Below are 19093 nucleotides of genomic sequence, written 5' to 3'. Positions count from 1 at the left end.
AGAATCTCTGCTCTGAAGTACCGATCTGAATCAAATGATTCACAAACTTGCACTGAAGTCCCAATCTGAATCAAATGATTCACGATATGTGCTCTGAAGTACAGATATGAATCAAATGATTCACAAACTTGCACTGAAGTCCCGATCTGAATCAAATGATTCAGAATCTCTGCTCTGAAGTACCGATCTAAATCAAATGATTCACAAACCTGCAATGAAGTCCCGATCGGAATCAAATAATGCACAATCTGTGCTCAGAAGTATCGATCTGAATCAAATGATTCACAAACCTGCACCGAAGTTTTGATCTAAATCAAATGATTACCGATTAGTGCTCTGAAGTCCAGATCTCAATAATGATTCGTGAAGAATAATTTTAGATCAGGACAAGGAGTGCATATCGCAAATCATTTAATTCGCCAAATGATTCACAAACCTGCTCTGAAATTCTGTTGTAAATCAAATGATTTGTGATTCAATCAGAGTGCTTCAAAATCATTACAAGTGATATCGAAATTAAAAAATAAATGGCTCTTTTGATTGATTTTTTTGCTAGTGAATCGCTTGAACTGAATGATTGAAGTTGCGAGTTTGAATCAATCAGAACAGTTCCAGCTTAAATGACTCACTCAATTGAATTGGTTTGTTTGTTCCACCACTTTTCGTTCCTTCAGAAATGTTTACATTGTTAGTACTGCTACTGGCTTATCTTGCTAGTTTTATAACATTTACTGAAATAAGTAAAAAAAGTATTGTATTCACATGTAAAATCAAATATTTCCATTACAAAGATACTATCCAATCAAAATTATTGCTATAGGGACAATTTAGTCCCTATAAAATTAATATACCCCTACTAAATTCTATGCCCTTGCTCATTTGTAAGCCACAAAGTAAAAGTAAAAACTTGCCTCTGTGTGTCGACACAATCATGTTGTTAAGCCATCAGTACAAAAACAATCATGCTTTTGTAGAGGTGGCATTGCACCTGGAGACTGGCTAGAAAATGACGCTATGAGGGAGGTACTTTCCAAACTTGAATTTTTTACCTGTTTCTAACACTGTCATGATCTGTTGAAGAAGTTTAATGTGAATCCGTCGGTCCATATAAGAACACAACAACACGCCACTTAAACAAAGAGGCATAAAAAGCGAGTTTGCAACGCAGCGAACATACCCACAGGATATGAGAACCAGGAACGGTGGCCTAGTTTATTTAAATGCCAGAAGGGGTTGGGTAACTGATTTTGATGGATGGGATGGCGATATATTATCTGAAGGAGGGGCCCGGCGGCTCGTGGCAAGAGATGGAGGTAGACAGGTGCAGAGGGTGGAAGATGCCGCGTGCGTTTACAGATCCTGCCAGAACAGAGTCACACGGCTCGGCTTTTTTAATGCCATTTAGACAGCAGGCTGTTGGAGAAGAAGGGAGGGAGGGAGGCTGCTACAACAGCACAGAGGAAATGAACTGTTCCACATCAGTAAATATTGGAAGGGAACATTTGGAGAATGCCAAAAGACGGCACAAAGCCAACGGCACATTTTTATTCATGCTGCGTGATGGCTTAAGGGCATAAGCCAATATAATACATCTGCGATGATGATAAGACCGTCCTACATTATCATAATAATCAAAACTTATATTATTATCGGATAGACGGCGGAGGAGGAATTCACTTTCACCTCTAATGTTCTGAAAGGTGCGTCATGCACCGATGAAAGTCAATCCCAATTTACTGCGGCAAAAATATTCAACACGTTTTTATTTTCTGAAGGCAACGTGAGCGATGTTTAGTCATGCAAAACTCACTGCCACCATGCTAGGTTGTTATGGATGGTTGCCAGGGTGTTATGTGGTTGCTAGGCTGGTATGGACTGAAAAAAGTCCATTGTGATAGTTTGGTCTCTAGATATGGTCATCTCTTTTTTCTTTATTAAAAGTTGATCTAGGCAGGTACATGGAAACTGTCCAAAGCTCTGTTCATCCTACAGCAGTGTAAACATCTCTATATTTATTCTATGTGTATATCTGTGGTAATAAAAAAAGAACAACCTTTTTTTGTTTTTCTTTGTTGTTTTTATGACTGTACTTGCTTAATGGTTTGATGTTTTGTACTGTTTAATAAAATTAATAAAAAATAAAGAAAATGTGAATCATACAATTCCCAAAATGATTCACCAACCCGCTCCGAAGTACCAATCTGAATCAAATGATTTGCGAACGCGCTCCGAAGTTCCGATCTAAGTCAAATGATTCATGCCACACATTCCTGATTGGAATAATGATTCACAAGCAATTGGGACTTCGTAACGCAGATTGTGGATCATTGAATTCACAAAATGATTCACCAATCCACTCTGAAGTTCCGATCTGAATCAAATGATTCACAATCCAAACTCCAAAGTTCCGATCTAAACTAAATGATTTACGATACGCACTCCAAAGTCCCATTTTGAATCAAATGATTTGCAATGCACACTCCAAAGTTCAGATCTAAATCAAATGATTCGCAAACCTGCTCCGAAGTTCTGATCACGTTCCACACTCCCGAAAGGAATAAAGATTTGAGAGCCATTGGGACTTCGTAATATGGATTGCGAATCATTCAATTCACGAAATGATAATCCAACCCACTCCGAAGTTCCGATTGGAATCAAATGATTCATGAACCCACTCTGAAGTTCTGATCTAAGTCAAATGATTCATGCCCCATGCTCCCGATTGGAATAATGATTTGTGAGCAACTGGCACTTTGTAACGCGGATCACAAATCATTCAAGTCACAAAATCATTTGCCAACACACTCCAAAGTTCCTATCTGAGTCAAATGATTTGCTATCCAAATCTCCGAAGTTCCAATCCAAATCAAACGATTTGCGATACGCACTTCGAAGTCACGTTTTGAATCAAATGATTCGCAATCCGTTCTCCAAAGTTTAGATCTGAATCAAATGATTCGTGAACCCGCTCCGCAGTTCAGATCTAAGTCAAATGACCCCCGTTTCACAATCACGATCGGAATAATAATTCACGAGCCAGTGGGATATTGTAATGTGGATTGTGAATCATTCAATTCACAAAAAGATTCACCAACCTGCTCAAAAGTTCAGATTCAGAACTCCGAAGTTCCAATCTAAGTCAAATGATTCGCGCTCCACACTCCCGATCGAAGTAAAAAAATCGCAAGCAATTGGGACTTCGTAACGCGGATCACGTAATGATTCGCTCAGCAGTTCCGATTTGAATCAAATGATTTGCGATCCGATCTCCGAAGTTCAGATCCAAATCAAACGATTTGTGATATGCACCCCGAAGTCCCGTTTTGAATCAAATGATTCGCTATCCACGCTCCAAAGTTCCAATACAAATCAAATAATTTGCGCCCTACACTCCTGATCGGAATAATAATTCGCAAGCAATTGGGACTTCGTAACGTAGATCACGAATCATTGAATTTGTGAAATGATTTGCCAACCCACTCCGAATTTACGATCTGAATCATTGATTCACGATACGTGCTCCGAAGTCCCATTTTGAATCAAATGATTTGTGAACCCGCTCCAAAGTTATGATTTGAATCACATGATTTGCACCCAACACCCCCGATCGGAATAATGATTCACAAAAAATTGGGACTTTGTAACATGGATCGCAAATCAATTAATTCACAAAATGATTTGGCAATCCGCTCAGAAGTTCCGATTTGAATCAAATGATTCGTGATCCAAACTCCGAAGTTCCGATCTAAGTCCAATGACGAGCCATTTACGAGCCAGTGGGACTTCGTAATGCGGATTGTGAATCATTCAATTCACAAAAAGATTCACCAACCCGCTCAAAAGTTCAGATTTGAATCAAATGATTCATGAATTGATCTCCAAAGTTTCGATCTAAGTCAAATGATTTGCGCCCCACACTCCCGATCAAATTAAAATTTGCAAGCAACTGGGACTTCGTAACACGGATCACGTAATGATTCGCTCAGCAGTTCCGATTTGAATCAAATGATTTGCGATCCGATCTCCGAAGTTCAGATCCAAATCAAACGATTTGTGATACGCACCCTGAAGTCCCGTTTTGAATCAAATGATTCGCTATCCACGCTCCAAAGTCTTAATGCAAATCAAATAATTTGCACCCTACACTCCTGATCGGAATAATGATTCGCGAGCAATTGGGACTTTGTAACGTAGATCACGAATCATTGAATTTGTGAAATGATTTGCCAACCCACTCCGAATTTACGATCTGAATCATTGATTCACGATACGTGCTCTGAAGTTCCGTTTTGAATCAAATGATTTGTGAACCCGCTCCAAAGTTCTGATCTGAATCACATGATTTGCACCCAACACCCCCGATCGGAATAATGATTCACAAAAAATTGGGACTTCGTAACGTGGATTGCGAATCAATTAATTCACAAAATGATTTGGCAATCCGCTCAGAAGTTCTGATTTGAATCAAATGATTTGTGATCCAAACTCCGAAGTTCCGATCTAAGTCCAATGACGAGCCAGTGGGACTTCGTAATGCGGATTGTGAATCATTCAATTCACAAAAAGATTCACCAACCCGCTCAAAAGTTCAGATTTGAATCAAATGATTCATGAATTGATCTCCAAAGTTTCGATCTAAGTCAAATGATTTGCGCCCCACACTCCCGATCAAATTAAAATTTGCAAGCAATTGGGACTTCGTAACACGGATCGCGCAATGATTCGCTCAGTAGTTCCCATTTGAATCAAATGATTCGCGATCCGATCTCCGAAGTTCAGATCCAAATCAAACGATTTGTGATACGCACTCCGAAGTCCCGTTTTGAATCAAATGATTCGCTATCCAAGCTCCAAAGTTCGTAACGTGGATCACGAATCATTCAATTTGTGAAATGATTTGCCAACCCACTCCGAATTTACGATCTGAATCACATGATTTGCACCCAACACCCCCGATCGGAATAATGATTCACAAGCAATTGGGACTTCGGCAATCCGCTCACAAGTTCCGATTTGAATCAAATAATTTGTGATCCAAACTCCGAAGTTCCAATCTAAGTCCAATGATTCGCACCCCACACTCCCGACTGGAATAATGATTTGCGAGCAATTGGGACTTCGTAACGCAGATTGCAAGCTGATTCACGAACCTGCTCCAAAGTTCAGATCTAAGCCAAATTATTTGTGATCTGCACACTTAATTTGAAAAATGATTCGCGAACCATCATTTCAGATAAGGATTTTGGAGCGTGGATTGCAAATCATTCAATTCGCAAAGTTCCGTTCTGAAAAAAATGATTCACGAACCCACTCCGAAGTCCCGATCTAAATCCAATGATTCACGATACGTGCTTTGAATAGTCCGATTATCTCATCCCTTTGAAGTGAAGGATCAATTTATCAGTACATATTGTAATAAATATTTAAGAAATTATTGTTAAATCTGATTGTATTAGTCTATACAGAGTGATAGTCAATGTAAAAAGAGCGAATGGGAAAAGCAGATGAACACAAAACAGCATAGCAACAAAGAGGGTAATCTTTATCATTCAAGTGAACTGTGTTTTAAACACTTCGGCTACCTAATGTTTTAACTTCTCAGGTAATATCAATGGACCTATTTAGGTCTCTGGACATGGCTTTGCTCAACATGCATCTGTGGGATTTTCAGCCGTTTTATCATCAAGCAGATGAAATAGAGCCTAATTTAACAGCACACCTCGAATCTAAGAAACACTTAAAGTCAAAATAAAATGAGAGACCAGTGATTCTTTCATTACGAATGTACATTGTATTTTGCATACATGTCATTGTCCTAATTAATGATGAAACACCATCATTAATTCAAACAATAACAGCTTGTGTTTTGTACATAACATTTCTTCAACATACTATATATACATTTTGTCTAGAAACAGTTTGTTGACATGTAAAGGTCCTAAAATAAACTTTAGTTACTTTCGTGTACAGAGAATCGTCCTCCCTGTCGGACAGCTCGCGTCCCGCTGTCTTCACCGTTTGGTGGTTTGGCAATGCAGAGGAAATGAAGGCAAACACTTCCTGTTTTCTCTCAGAGTCTCAGGTGTTTTGTGCTTTGGCTGCGTGCAAGAAAAGAGTGAAACGGTCCAAAGAAAAAAAAAAAGAGAAGAAAATCAAGCTACAAATGTCATTTCAGCCCAGTTTGACACCATCAAGTCCACCTTCAGCTTCCAGTTCAAGATGCCTCAAATTAAAGGTATTACGGTAGATGGAATCAGAAAAAGCGACTCAAACACCATCAATTCCTGTTAAAGTAAGATCTTCACACATCTCACATGAATATAATCTTCTGTGTTTGATTCGTATCTTATAATAAACCTACCAGATGTCAAGGTAAACTTGTGCAGATGTGTGTTTAAATCAGGCTCAGACAGAATCTGCCTCTTAGTCAACATTAATTTAATGTTTTTTAAAGAACTATCTTCTGCTCACCAAGCCTGCATTTATTTGCTACAAAATATATCAAAAGCAGTAATATTGTGAAATATTTTTACTATTTAAAATAACTGCTTTCTCTTTGAATATATTTAAAAATGTAATTTATTACTGTGATCAAAGCTACATATTTTTTTTTTTGGAGGGGGGGGGCTTTTTAGCAAGGATGCTTTAAATTGATCAAAAGTGATGATAAAGACATTTATAATGTTACAAAAGATTTCTCTTTCAGAGAACTTTCTATTCATCAAAAAAACTTGAAAAAATCTACTCAGCTGTTTTCTGCATAATAATAATATTAAATGTTTTTTGAGCAGCAAATCAGAATATTAGAATGATTTCTGAAGAATCGTGTGACTGGAGTAATGATGCTAAAAATTCAGCTTTGAAATTACAGGAATAAATACATTTTAAAATATATTCACATAGAGAACAGTTATTTTAAATAGTAAAAATATTTCAAAATTTTACTGTTTTTGCTGTACTTTGGATCAAATAAATGCATGCTTGGTGAGCAGAAGAAACTTAAAAAAAAAACATTAAAAATCTTAGTAGTGTATGCTTTATTTTATCTATCACAAATGAATGGGATGTTGAACAATAAAGGCAGGTGGTTGAAAGAGAAGACTTGTTTGCAGTGAATATATCTAGCATTAAGTTTCATTTTCTTTCCCAGCTGCCTTTTGTTTTTTCTTGTTTTAAGCATAAACCTCACTAAATGAAGGTGGATTTTTGCTTAAAACTGGATAGAACTACTTTCCAATGAGGGAACGAGAATACATTTAATTATAAAATAGAGTAAATTCTCTGAAAACAACTTCTAATATTCAATGAAAATTTGTTTAAATGTTTTTATTGAAAAACAAATCTTGTAGAGCATAAGTAGTTTCAAAGGATGTTTAAAGTTTTTCCAGTTTGATGAAAGATTACAAAGACAATTTATTTCCTTCTCTAGAATAACGTGCACTATTAAAAATAAACATTTTGATTTCATGCTGACTTCCAAAAAAACACACTCTGTCCAGGCCTGATTATAATTGACCCCTCACCGGTCCTACCTTAGCAACTGTTGCCGTGTACCATATTATCAGACAAGCTCTTGCTTCTTTCTAATGCAAGTCTACAGAGGATCTGTGCCCGAATAATTTTTAATGCATTTTTCAAATCTTTAAATAAACCTTGAGTAATAAATTAAACTATCACCCTCATTCACAAATTATCATGTAAGATGTCAGCCAGAATTGCCGAAAATAATTTTACAAGTTTTTAATTAGTATTTTTTGACTTCACTCACATCTAAAAAGATCTAAAATCCTGAACAAGATAAATCTACTTGAGAAGCAACGCTGCATAAGATGTTTTTCACAGATTCTATCTTTATTATATGAGTATTCTGTCTTGATTTTTTCATTTGTTTTTAACTTGTTTATACTTAAAACGTGAAAAAATATGCAGGGCATTAAGACAAAATAGACTCGTATTAAAAAATGCAACCTCTGAAAACAACCCCTAATAATTATGCAGTGTTGCTTCTCTAGTAAATTTATGTGGTTTCAAAGATTTGTAGACATTTTAAGTGAAAACAAGATTTGACAAATATTTTTTCTTGTTTTAAGCATAAACTTATTTCATTTTAATACTTTTTTCAGAAAATAAGACTTAGTAAGGCAAAGTAAATCTATCTTGAATTAAAATGTTATTTTAAAGATGCAACCTCTGAAAACTTGATTCTCTAGTAAATTCATCTGGTTCCAAAGATCTGTAGATATTTTAATTGTAAAACAAGATTTAATTATTAGTATTTTGTCTTATTTTGTAGCACAAACATCTAAACATTCTTAAATCAAGATGTATTTACATTAGTCTTGTTTTTCATTGAAACAAGAAAAATAATCTTGTTTTCCCTTTGAATTAAGTTTATTTTTCTGACCCCACTGACTTTTTCTTGTTTTAAGTATAAATGCATTTCATTTTGATACATTTTTCAGTAAACAAGACTTACAAATCTATCTTAAATTAAAATTAAAAAAAAACTTTTTTTGCAGCCTTATGCAACATTTGTTTTTTAAAGATGCAACCTCTGAAAACAACTCCTAATCTCTTATGCAGTGTTGCTTCTCTATTTGTGGTTTCAAAGATTTTTTGAAAAAAAAAAAAAGATTTTGCTGGCAAAGTAAATCTATCTTGAATTAAAATGTTTAAATTATTAAATTAGGACTTCCGTAAATGTGTGGTTTCAAAGATTTGTAGATATTTTAACTGTAAAACAAGATTTATTTATTAGTATTTTGTCTCGTTTTCCAGTACAAACATCTAAGCATTTTTAAATCAAGATACATTTACATTAGATTTGTCTTGTTTTCAAAAAAAAAAAAAAAAAGTATTAAAATGAATTGAGTTTTTGATTGAAACAAGAAAAATAATCTTGTTTTCCCTTTGAATTAAGTTTACTTTTCTGACCCCACTGACTTTTAATGCATTTCATTTTGATACATTTTTCAGAAAACAAGACTTAGGTCATTTTGCTGGCAAAAGTAAATCTATCTTGAATTTAAATGTTTATTAAAGATGCAACCTCAGATGCAACCTCTGTTTTCCAGTGCAAACATCTAAACGTTTTTAAATCAAGCATTTACATTGGATTAGTCTTAATTCCGAAAATAAAAGCATCAAAATGAAGTGTTTTTAAATTAAGTTGATATTTCTGACCCCACTGACAGATCATTTTTCTTGTTTTAAGCATAAACGCATTTCATTTTGATACATTTTTCAGAAAACAAGACTTAGGTCATTTAGCTGGCAAAGTAAATCTATCTTGAATTAATGTTTAAATAATTATTAAGAATTTTTTTTTGTCACAATTTTGCGCATATCGTTTTCTGATGATATAGTATCTGTGGTCGTAACTGTCTCTGTTCACTCAGACTAATGTGATCAGCCGTGATTGCCTTTCTCTTTTCAGTGACTGCGAGAAGCATTTGGCAGCCTCCGTTCACAGTCTCTGCCGTTTTTAATCACGTTAGAGCGTAATTTATCAGTTTCGGATCCAGAGCGGCAGATAAAAGACCCTCTGCAATGTCACGCTTCATTCCAGCCCACGTACGAATAACATCCAATCCATTTTACCACTTCATGAGCTCATTTTACTAACAATTGCAATGAAACCCGCAGAGACGTGCTTGTCTGAGTGAGCAACGGCAACTGAGGAGGGCGGAGCTTACGGAAGAGGTCACATGAGGTTTTAGTGCTTGTTCGACAACTTTGTCTCCCCTGCGTTATTAAAAAGTGCTTCGGAACGGAGATGATGAAAGAGCGATACGACTGAGTGAACCATCACACGGATTGCTGAAACCAGTATTGCTCAAAGAAAAAGAATGAAAACGGTGACAACCTTGTGAATTCTGTAAACGGACATAAAAAGTAATCATGTAAAAAAAAAGTTCAATCCGAATGGCCGCAGAGCATTAAGGCTAGAGCCACGACACACATCAAGGACAGCTCTGTCAGGTGCGCTATATTACACGAAGGCCCGTTTGCGCCGGCAGAAAAGATTAGCTTCTACATTCCGAGTGGGTGTCAGAAAGTGAGCGAGGCTTCGGTATCAGCACTGCTAATCCTGGCCGAGTGGAAAGTGGGTGTCCGGTGTGCAATAGACGGCGGAGTCGTGTTCGTCTGTGTCAGCGTCAGCCGCTCTGAATGTACTTCTTGATAACCACGCAGCCGTGTCTGAAGAGCGGGCAGGGCATGTTCTGCTGCAGCGTCCACACGTTCGCACAGGGGTCAAAGGCCTCCATGGTTCCCAGCGCCGGACCCTCGCTGCTCACGATGCCGCCCGTCACGTAGATCTTCCCGTCTAGGACCACCGCACTGGAAAAGATGTTATTTCAGAACTGGTTTAGTTTCTTTGTTTAATGCTGGTTTTCACTTTTTGACAAGCAAGAACATGTACTAGAACTACCTACAACCTGACAGGGATAAAAAAATAAAATAAAAAATAAGCAGGAAAACAAAAGAATTAGAAAAAAACATATATGTGACCCTGGACCACAAAACCAGTCATAAGGTTAAATTTTACAAAACTGAGATGTATACATCATATGAAAGCTTTGTATTGATATATGGTTTGTTAGGATAGGACAATATTTGGCCGAGATACATCTATTTGAAAATCTGGAATCTGAGGGTGCAAAAAAATCAAAATACTGAAAAAATCACCTTTAAAGTTGTCCAAATTAAGTTCTTAACAATGCATTTTACTAATCAAAAATTACATTTTGATATATTTATAGTAGGAATTTTACAAAAAATCTTCATGGAACATGATCTTTATTTAATTTCTTAATGATTTTTGGCATAAAAGAAAAATCAATAATTTTGACCCATACAATGTATTTTTGGCTATTGCTACAAATATACCCCAGCGACTTAAGACTGGTTTTGTGGTCCAAGGTCACATATATCCAAATATGTTAAACAAAAAAGTAAACAATAAAATAATAATAATATTAAATGAACTAATTAAAACAAAAAAGATAAAATAATTTGGAAAAATAAACAAAAATGATCATGACAAAATAATTCATAAGAAATATTACAGGGTTGGACCAGGGTTATTGTAGTTATTACAGGGATAAAATAAGATCAAATGAGTTGAACAAAAAAAAAAAACAAACAAACAAACTAATAATCATAATAGTAATATACAAAAAAAGCTCAATAAGATCAAATCAAATAATAAAAACAAGTACGATATAAATAATTAAAAGAAAAAAGAATCAAATATGTTGAAACAATAAATAAATAAATAAAAAAGATAAAATTACTTGGAAAATAAATGAAAATGATAATGACAGTAATATTTAAAATAAATATTACAGGGTTGAACCAGGGTTATTGTAGTTATTACAGGGATAAAATAAGATCAAATGAGTTGAACAAAAAAAAAAAAAAAACTAATAATCATAATAGTAATATACAAAAAAAAGCTCAATAAGATCAAATAAAATAATAAAAACAAGTACGATATAAATAATTAAAAGAAAAAAGAATCAAATATGTTAAAACAAACAAACAATAAATAAAAAAAGATAAAATAAAATAACTTGGAAAAATAAATAAAAATTATAATGACAGTAATATCTTAAAAATATATTACAGGGTTGGGATAGGGTTATAGTTGTTACAGGGATAAAATACGAAAAAAAAAAATAGGAAACAAAACATAATAAAAAATATGCTGAAACAATAAATAATAATAACAACAACAATAATACATTAATTCATTAAATAAAAAAGAAAGATGAAACAACTTGGAAAAGACTTACAATTAATATTAAAATTACAAAAAATAAAAACTATTACAGGGTTGGACCAGGGTTGGTTTATTACAGAGATAAAATAACATAAAATAAGTTGAAAAAATAAACTACTACTACGACGACGACTAATAGTAATAAAAAGAAAGCTAATTGAGATAAAATAAGAAAAAAATAATTAAATGAAAAAAAAAAAATCAAATATGTTGAAACAATAAATACATAAATAAACGATAAAATAACTTGGAACAATAAATAAAAATTATAATGACAGTAATATTAAAAAATATTACAGGGTTGGACCAGGGTTATAGTTGTTACAGGGATAAAATAAGATAAAATAAATCATAAAATTATAATAAATAATAATAATAAAAACAAAAATAGAAATCTACAGTGCTGAAATTATTCATTTCCATTTTGTTATGTTGCTGCCTTATGTTAAACTACTTTAAATTACTTTTTTTCCCACATCAATCTACAAACCCTAGTCCATAATGGCAAAGCAAAAAATAGGTTTTTAACATTTGTGCAAATATATAAAAAAATAAAAATAAACTGAAAAGATCCCGTTGCATAAGTATTCATACCCTTTTCTGGGACACTAGAAATTTAGCTCAGGAGCATTAATTTTGCTTCTGGATGTTACTACATTTGGAGTGGAGTTAAACTGTGGCAAATTCATTAGAATGAGTCTGATTTAGAAACTGAAAATGCATATCAGAGCAAAAACCAAGTCCTGAGGTCAAGATAACTGCCTGTAGAGCTCAGTGACAGACTTGCGTTAAGGCAATGATCTAGGGAAGAGTTCAGAAAAAAATCTGCTGCATTGGAGGTTGACAGAAGCATTATCCATAATGGAAGACGACTGGAACGACTAGGACTCTAGAAAATGTTTGCCATCCCCCATCCAAGCTGACAGAGCTTGAGAGGTGAAAAGGTATTTCAGTGTTTTATTTTATACACCATAATAATGACAAAGCAAAAACCAGATTTGCAAATTTTAAAAAATGTATAAAAAAAAAAACACTGAAATAAGTACATTGCATAAGTATTCATACCCTTAACTCAGTACATAGTTGAAGCACCTTTACAGCCTCAAGTCTTTGGGTATGATGTGACAAGCTTTGCACATCTGCATTTGGCAATTATCTGCCATTCTTTGCCTCACCTTCTCACCTCTCAAGCTGTAAATAAAAAGGCACTGTAAATAAAATCAAATAAAAATAAGTAGGAAACAAATAATAACAAAAAACAAAAAATATGTTGAAACAATAAATAACAAAACAAAAAAAAAATTAATAAAAAAGAAAGACTTGGAAAAATAAATAAAATAATAATGACAGTAATATTAAAAAAAAAAATATTACAGGGTTGGACCCGGGTTGGTTTATTAAAAGGATAAAATAAGACAAAATAAAATAAGTTGAAAAAATAAATATTATTTTTATATACTATATTATATCATTTTATATATAATATAACAATAATAATAATAATAATAACAACAATAAATCTGCCCAACAATACATACACAGCAGCACAGTTAAAAAACGTAAAGAAGTTACTTGAAATAACTTAAATTAAATTAAATATAACAAACCTTAACATATTTTTCTTTCAGCTACATTTCTCATTTTTGTCTAGTTTAACTTCAAGTACTAAAATAACTAAAAATGAATAAAATAAAACTAATGAAAATGTAAAGTCTTAACCTATCATGCTCTTCTTAATGCAAAACCTTGTTCTGTGGTTGAGTTTCTGATATGGACAGAACAAAGTACTAAAGTACTCAGTTCTCGGATCATGCGGTTTTGTCAGATGCCCGTCTCCAGTTATTTGAGAACAAATTTCTAGATTTCAAGCTACATACATAAGTGTAATGATTAAGATTATGTTCCCATTTGCCGTCTTACATAAAGGCTCGGTATTGTAAAAGTGTCAAACTGATGGATGAGATGAATCATCCAGCTCCTAATCTTTTCTTTGGGCCGCATTCATTTCAAGCCCTTGACAGGTTTCAAAATGTTAATGCCAAAACTCACGCGAGTGTGACTGTAACTGACGTGTCGTTTCGGGAAAACACATTTGTATCGCAAATACACAGCGGAAGCGTAAAAAGGTGCCTGTGTGTGTTTCGGAGGGATGTGATGCACTAGCGATTGTTCGGCGGCTCGTTCGTGCTTCATCTGCTGCTGAGCTAATTACTGCCTCTGCTGCGAATACCAATCAGCGCTGAAAGCAAATCGGGCCCAAAGCACGACCCTGGGGGACCCCGAATAAAGTCTTAGGAGCGAGCAGGGGAGGCTTTGTGTAAACTGGAACACATCGCTTTGACAATGTGCTTTTCTCAGCTTGAGCCATCTGCATTCACTTGATGATGGTTGTTAATGCTCATTTTGTTCATTAACATTACGTAACGGTAGCAGTTATGAGGCCAGAATTGCATTTTTTGGCTTATTTGAACGCGACTGCGGCTAATTTAAATGAATATGTTGCTGAATGAATACCGACAATAACAATAAAGTTAACTCCGTCAAAGCACTAAAACCTAAAAACAAATGCGTTTTAGACAGCTGGAACAGGAGCCTGTGGTGTACTATATATCACACGATTAAAAGAGGCTGTAAAAACAGCTTTTTGACTAACTAAAACCAAAAAGACTCTAATTGTGACAATAAATGAAATAATAAAATAAGTAGAGAAACATTATTTAAAAAGGAAATGTTAAAACAATAAATAATAATAATTTTAGTCATTTTGCATTTATCTGCATCATTGCATTGATTTTAGTCACTTATTATTAAATAATAATACATGAATTAAATAAAAAAAATAAAGATGAAGCAACTTGGAAAAATAATAAAAATGATAATTACAGTAATATTTGAAAAAAATATTACAGGGTTGGACCAGGGTTATTGGAGTTATTACAGGGATAAAACAAGGTAAAATAAAGTAAGTAAAAAATAAATAAATAAATAAACTAATAATAATAATAATAATAATAAATTATTTTTTTAAAAAGATAAAAAACTTGTTAAAAGTTGAAAAAATAAACTAATGATGATGATGATAATAATAATAATAATAATAATAATAATAATAATAATAATAATAATAATAATAATAATAAATTATTAAATAAAAAAGAAAGATAAAAAACTTGAAAATGATAATGACAGAAATATATAAAATATTATTACAGGGATAAAACAAGATAAAATAAATTGAAAAAAAAAAAAAACTAATAATAATAATAATAATAATAATAATAATAATAAAAAACAAAAGAAAACTAAATAAATTATATATATTTATAACATTACGTAACAGTAGCAGTTATGAAGAGAGAATTGTATTTTTGACATTAAAAAGAACAGCATTTATTTAAAACAGAAATCTTGTGTAACAATATACACTACCATTCAAAGTTTGGGGTCAGTAAATCTTTTCTTTCTTTCTGTGTTTAAAAGAAATTAATACTCTTATTCAGCAGGGATGTGTTAGACTGATAAAAAAGTAATAGTAAAGACTTATACTGATAGAAAAGATTTCTATTTGAATAAATGCTGTTCTTTTTATCTTTTATTTATCAAAGAATCCTGAAAAATGATCACAGATTCCAATAAAAATATTAAGCATATTAATTGACAAATATTAAGCCTTTTCTGGTCATCAAGACTGCATTTATTTGATTAAAAATACAGAAAAAAAACAGTAATATTGTGAATTATTAATGCAATTTAAAATAGTAATTTTCTATTTTAATATACTTTAAAATAGAATTTATTCCTGTGATGCAAAGCTGAATTTTTAGCATCATTACTCCAGTCTTCAGTGTCACATGATCCTTCAGAAATCATTCTAATATGCTGATTTATTATCACTGTTGGAAACATTTATGCTGCTTAATATCATTTTTGGAACCTGTGATACTTTTTTCAGGATTCTTTGATGAATAAAACATTAAAAAGAACAGCGTTTACTTAAAATAGAAATCTTTTGTAACAATACACTACTATTCAAAGTTTGGGGTCAGTAAACCTTTTCTTTCTTTCTGTGTTTAAAAGAAATGAATACTCTTATTCAGCAGGGATGTGTTAGACTGATAAAAAAGTAATAGTAAAGACTTATACTGGTAGAAAAGATTTCTATTTTGAATAAATGCTGTTCTTTTTATCTTTTATTCATCAAAGAATCCTGAAAAAAGTATCACAGGTTCCAAAAAAAATATTAAGCTGAAGTAAAGGTTGAAGAAAATTCAGCTTTGCACCACAGAAATAAAATATATTTTAAAGTACATTAAAATAGAAATCTGTTATTTTAAATTGCAATAATATTTAAATATTACTTATTTTGTTTGTATTTTTGAATAAATAAATGGAACTTTGATGACTTTTTAAAAAAACATAAAAAAATCTTACTGATCCCAAACTTCTAAAGTATATATATTTATATATGTATTTGGTACATACAGTGTTGTCTTTCTACTTGAAACTTTGCTGAACAAGAAATCAAGAAATTTGCTTTGCACAACCAATAAATTAGTCATGTAGTTGGGATGACTAATTCATTGGCTGAATTTGGCATTTTGGAGTGATGCAAGAAACTAAGCTTTTTTTGAAACTCTGAATCAATTGAACCAGATGCTTTGTAAAACGATTCACTGCTTCAAAGCGCTCGAAATGCCACAGGCTGGCAGCAAATGTCTGTAAAACGACGTAAATGCAACAAAAACTCAGTGTAAGCATGTATAATGACACCTTTTACAATCTAATTGCAAATGTTTTCATTAAAGTGTAATCTATTAAATGCAATCTTCAAATAATTAAATACCATCTTGTCTAAAGGTTCTGTAAAATATGTAAAACTTATTGGGTAAGGCTTGGAAAACTAGGTCATTTAGACACAATTAAGTATCATTCTTCTTTTTGTATTATATATGCCTTAGTACTAAAATTCATTAAATGTAATAAAAATGACCCTACATTATACATTATTGCTCTAAGAGTATTTCACAAAGCTAAAACTAGCTCCTAAATCTGTGAAACGCTGGGAGTATACTACAAAAAAATGCTTTTTACTCAGATTTTTTGTCTTTATTCCAGCCAATACATATAAAAAATTCTTAAATCAAGAAGGATTTTCTAGACGAGTAAAAATTATGTTCTTGTTTTCAGAATTAAGTGTGTTTTTGCTTGAAACAAGCAAAATAATCTGCCAATGGGGTAAGAAAAATAGTCTTGTTTTCTGTTTAAATAAGATTTTTTTTCTTACCCCATTGGCAGATTATTTTGCTTGTTCAAAGCAAAAACTTAATTTTGACTTGTTTTTTTCTGAAAACAAGAAAATAATTTTTACTATAAATATTTTTAGATATTTTGGCTGGAAACAAGACAAAAAATCTAAGTAAGAAAAGATTTTTTTTTTTTTTGCAGTGTAAGTCACTAAGACCAAATCACAAACTATCCTCCCTGCTGAAAAAAGCAAGACATCACATTATAATTTTTTTTTAAATCTCATATTGTGAAAATTATTCATTATTTTTTTTTTCACTCAAAAAAATGAGGTACCTACTTTCAGATAAATGACGCCTACGATTAATCAGATGCAAATAGAAACACAAAACCAATCCTAAATGAAAGAAAACAAGTTGACAAAAAAGATTGAATCCAATATTTGGTGATAATATAGCAGAATGAGAGATTTATAAGCAATTGTTTGGGATCCGGTCATTTTTGACCCGGGAACACCACAAGTGTGACTTTTTGCAATTTTGTATAAAATAAAGGCATTTAAAAGCAAACTTCCTGTTTAAATATTAAAGCACACTAGTGTGATAAATAGTGCACATTTTTAGAATTTTTTGTTTAATATTGTGAAAATTATTCATAATTATTATTATTTTTTTTTTTTTTCACTCAAAAAATGAGGTACCTACTTTCGGATAAATGAGGCCTACGATTAATCAGATGCAAATAGAAACACAAAACCAGTCCTAAATGAAAGAAAACAAGTTGACAAAAAGATTGAATCCAATATTTGGTGATAAAATAGCATAATGACCAAAGGTGTGACAGGAATCCAAACACAACCAAAGGGTTAAAAAAGGTAAATTTGTGCAGTCAACGTCTATTCAGCTCTATTCAAATAACCATGAATGTACAAAAATATCCACGGCTAGATTTCTGACAGCTGGGAAAACCTCTTTATCCAGATTTCTCCTTACACAGATGCACCTTGATCTGAGGCTCATGCTGGTCTTACCTGCAGAACTGTCTGGAGTGGTTCATGTTGGGTCCTGCTTTGATGTTTCCCTTGTCGGGGTCGTAGATGGTGGTGGCTCTGGCGTACGCTCCTCCCAGGATGAAGATATATCCGTTCAGAGTCACAGCCGGGGCGTATTTGTTATCTGAAGAATAGGAGAATAAAACACAAGTCAACAATTTGGAGGTTTATAGGCCAAAAAACGACATGAAACCAATTTTGACTCATTTTAAAATCTGTTTTATGTTCGTAGGTGAGTGGATTGCAGTCTGTGGCTAGAAGCGGTTACTGAGAGACTTTTATCCTCAGAAATAATGCGCTCGGATGAATCATTCAGAGTAAGGAACACATAATGAAGGTCAATTGGTTTCATGTTGACTTCAGATGGATGTCTTTACAACTCATTTTAGAAACAAGATCACAAAGCCTATTTTACAAGAGACGTAAACACTAAGCACATTACGTTTCATTTATTAAGAACGCCGGCCAACGGCTTATTAATTTCAACGATATACGAGTCTCAGCTGAGGTCATTCTGTCGACTGTCCAATTGTAAATCAATAGCCTTGCTCCAGCACATTATGTTGGCACCAATGCAGTTAACTTCTTTGATTCGAGTAATCAAGCAGGAGAAAACACATAAATAATTGATGAGTGGCAAATAATTGAATTGAATTCACATTCAACCCAGCAGCTGTGACTTCAACCTCAGCCGCTGAAGAGAGACGCGAGAACATTGAGCTAATTAAATCTTGAGCCTTTTCAGATTTGGACTGAGACCTCCCGGGAAGAACAGATATTACGGATAATGTAAAAAACAGAGAACGAGGAGGAAAGGTTAACAAATAATGGTCAGAAATAGAAAAGCGCATGCAGTTCATGTGCAACGGGCGATGCTGAACACTAAACAAGGGAAATATTTGATCTCACTTAATCTGGCAAAGCTAAGCAGTGCTCTAAGCACAAGATAAATAGAAAGAGATCACCACTGTCCAAGAGTAAACCTCACAGTAAAATATGTCTACAAAAAACAA

At 33.1% G+C, this 19093-nt stretch overlaps 1 protein-coding gene across 1 annotated transcript in view; it reads right to left on the bottom strand.

Moving 5' to 3' along the window:
• Window positions 1-5785: 5785 nt before the first annotated feature.
• Window positions 5786-19093, bottom strand: part of LOC141295622 (kelch-like protein 29) — a 150759-nt gene continuing 137451 nt past the window's right edge. Inside the window, exons 11-12 of the mRNA XM_073826869.1 lie at window positions 18060-18204; window positions 5786-10341 (exon numbers count right to left, since the gene is read on the bottom strand). Coding sequence (XP_073682970.1) covers window positions 10158-10341; window positions 18060-18204 — 329 coding nt within the window. The 3' untranslated portion in view covers window positions 5786-10157. The remainder of the gene's footprint in view (window positions 10342-18059; window positions 18205-19093) is intronic.

Source organism: Garra rufa, chromosome 21 (genome assembly GCF_049309525.1).
Source record: "Garra rufa chromosome 21, GarRuf1.0, whole genome shotgun sequence".
NCBI classification, from domain to species: domain Eukaryota; kingdom Metazoa; phylum Chordata; class Actinopteri; order Cypriniformes; family Cyprinidae; genus Garra; species Garra rufa.
This window is presented reverse-complemented; position numbering and strand designations above follow the sequence as displayed.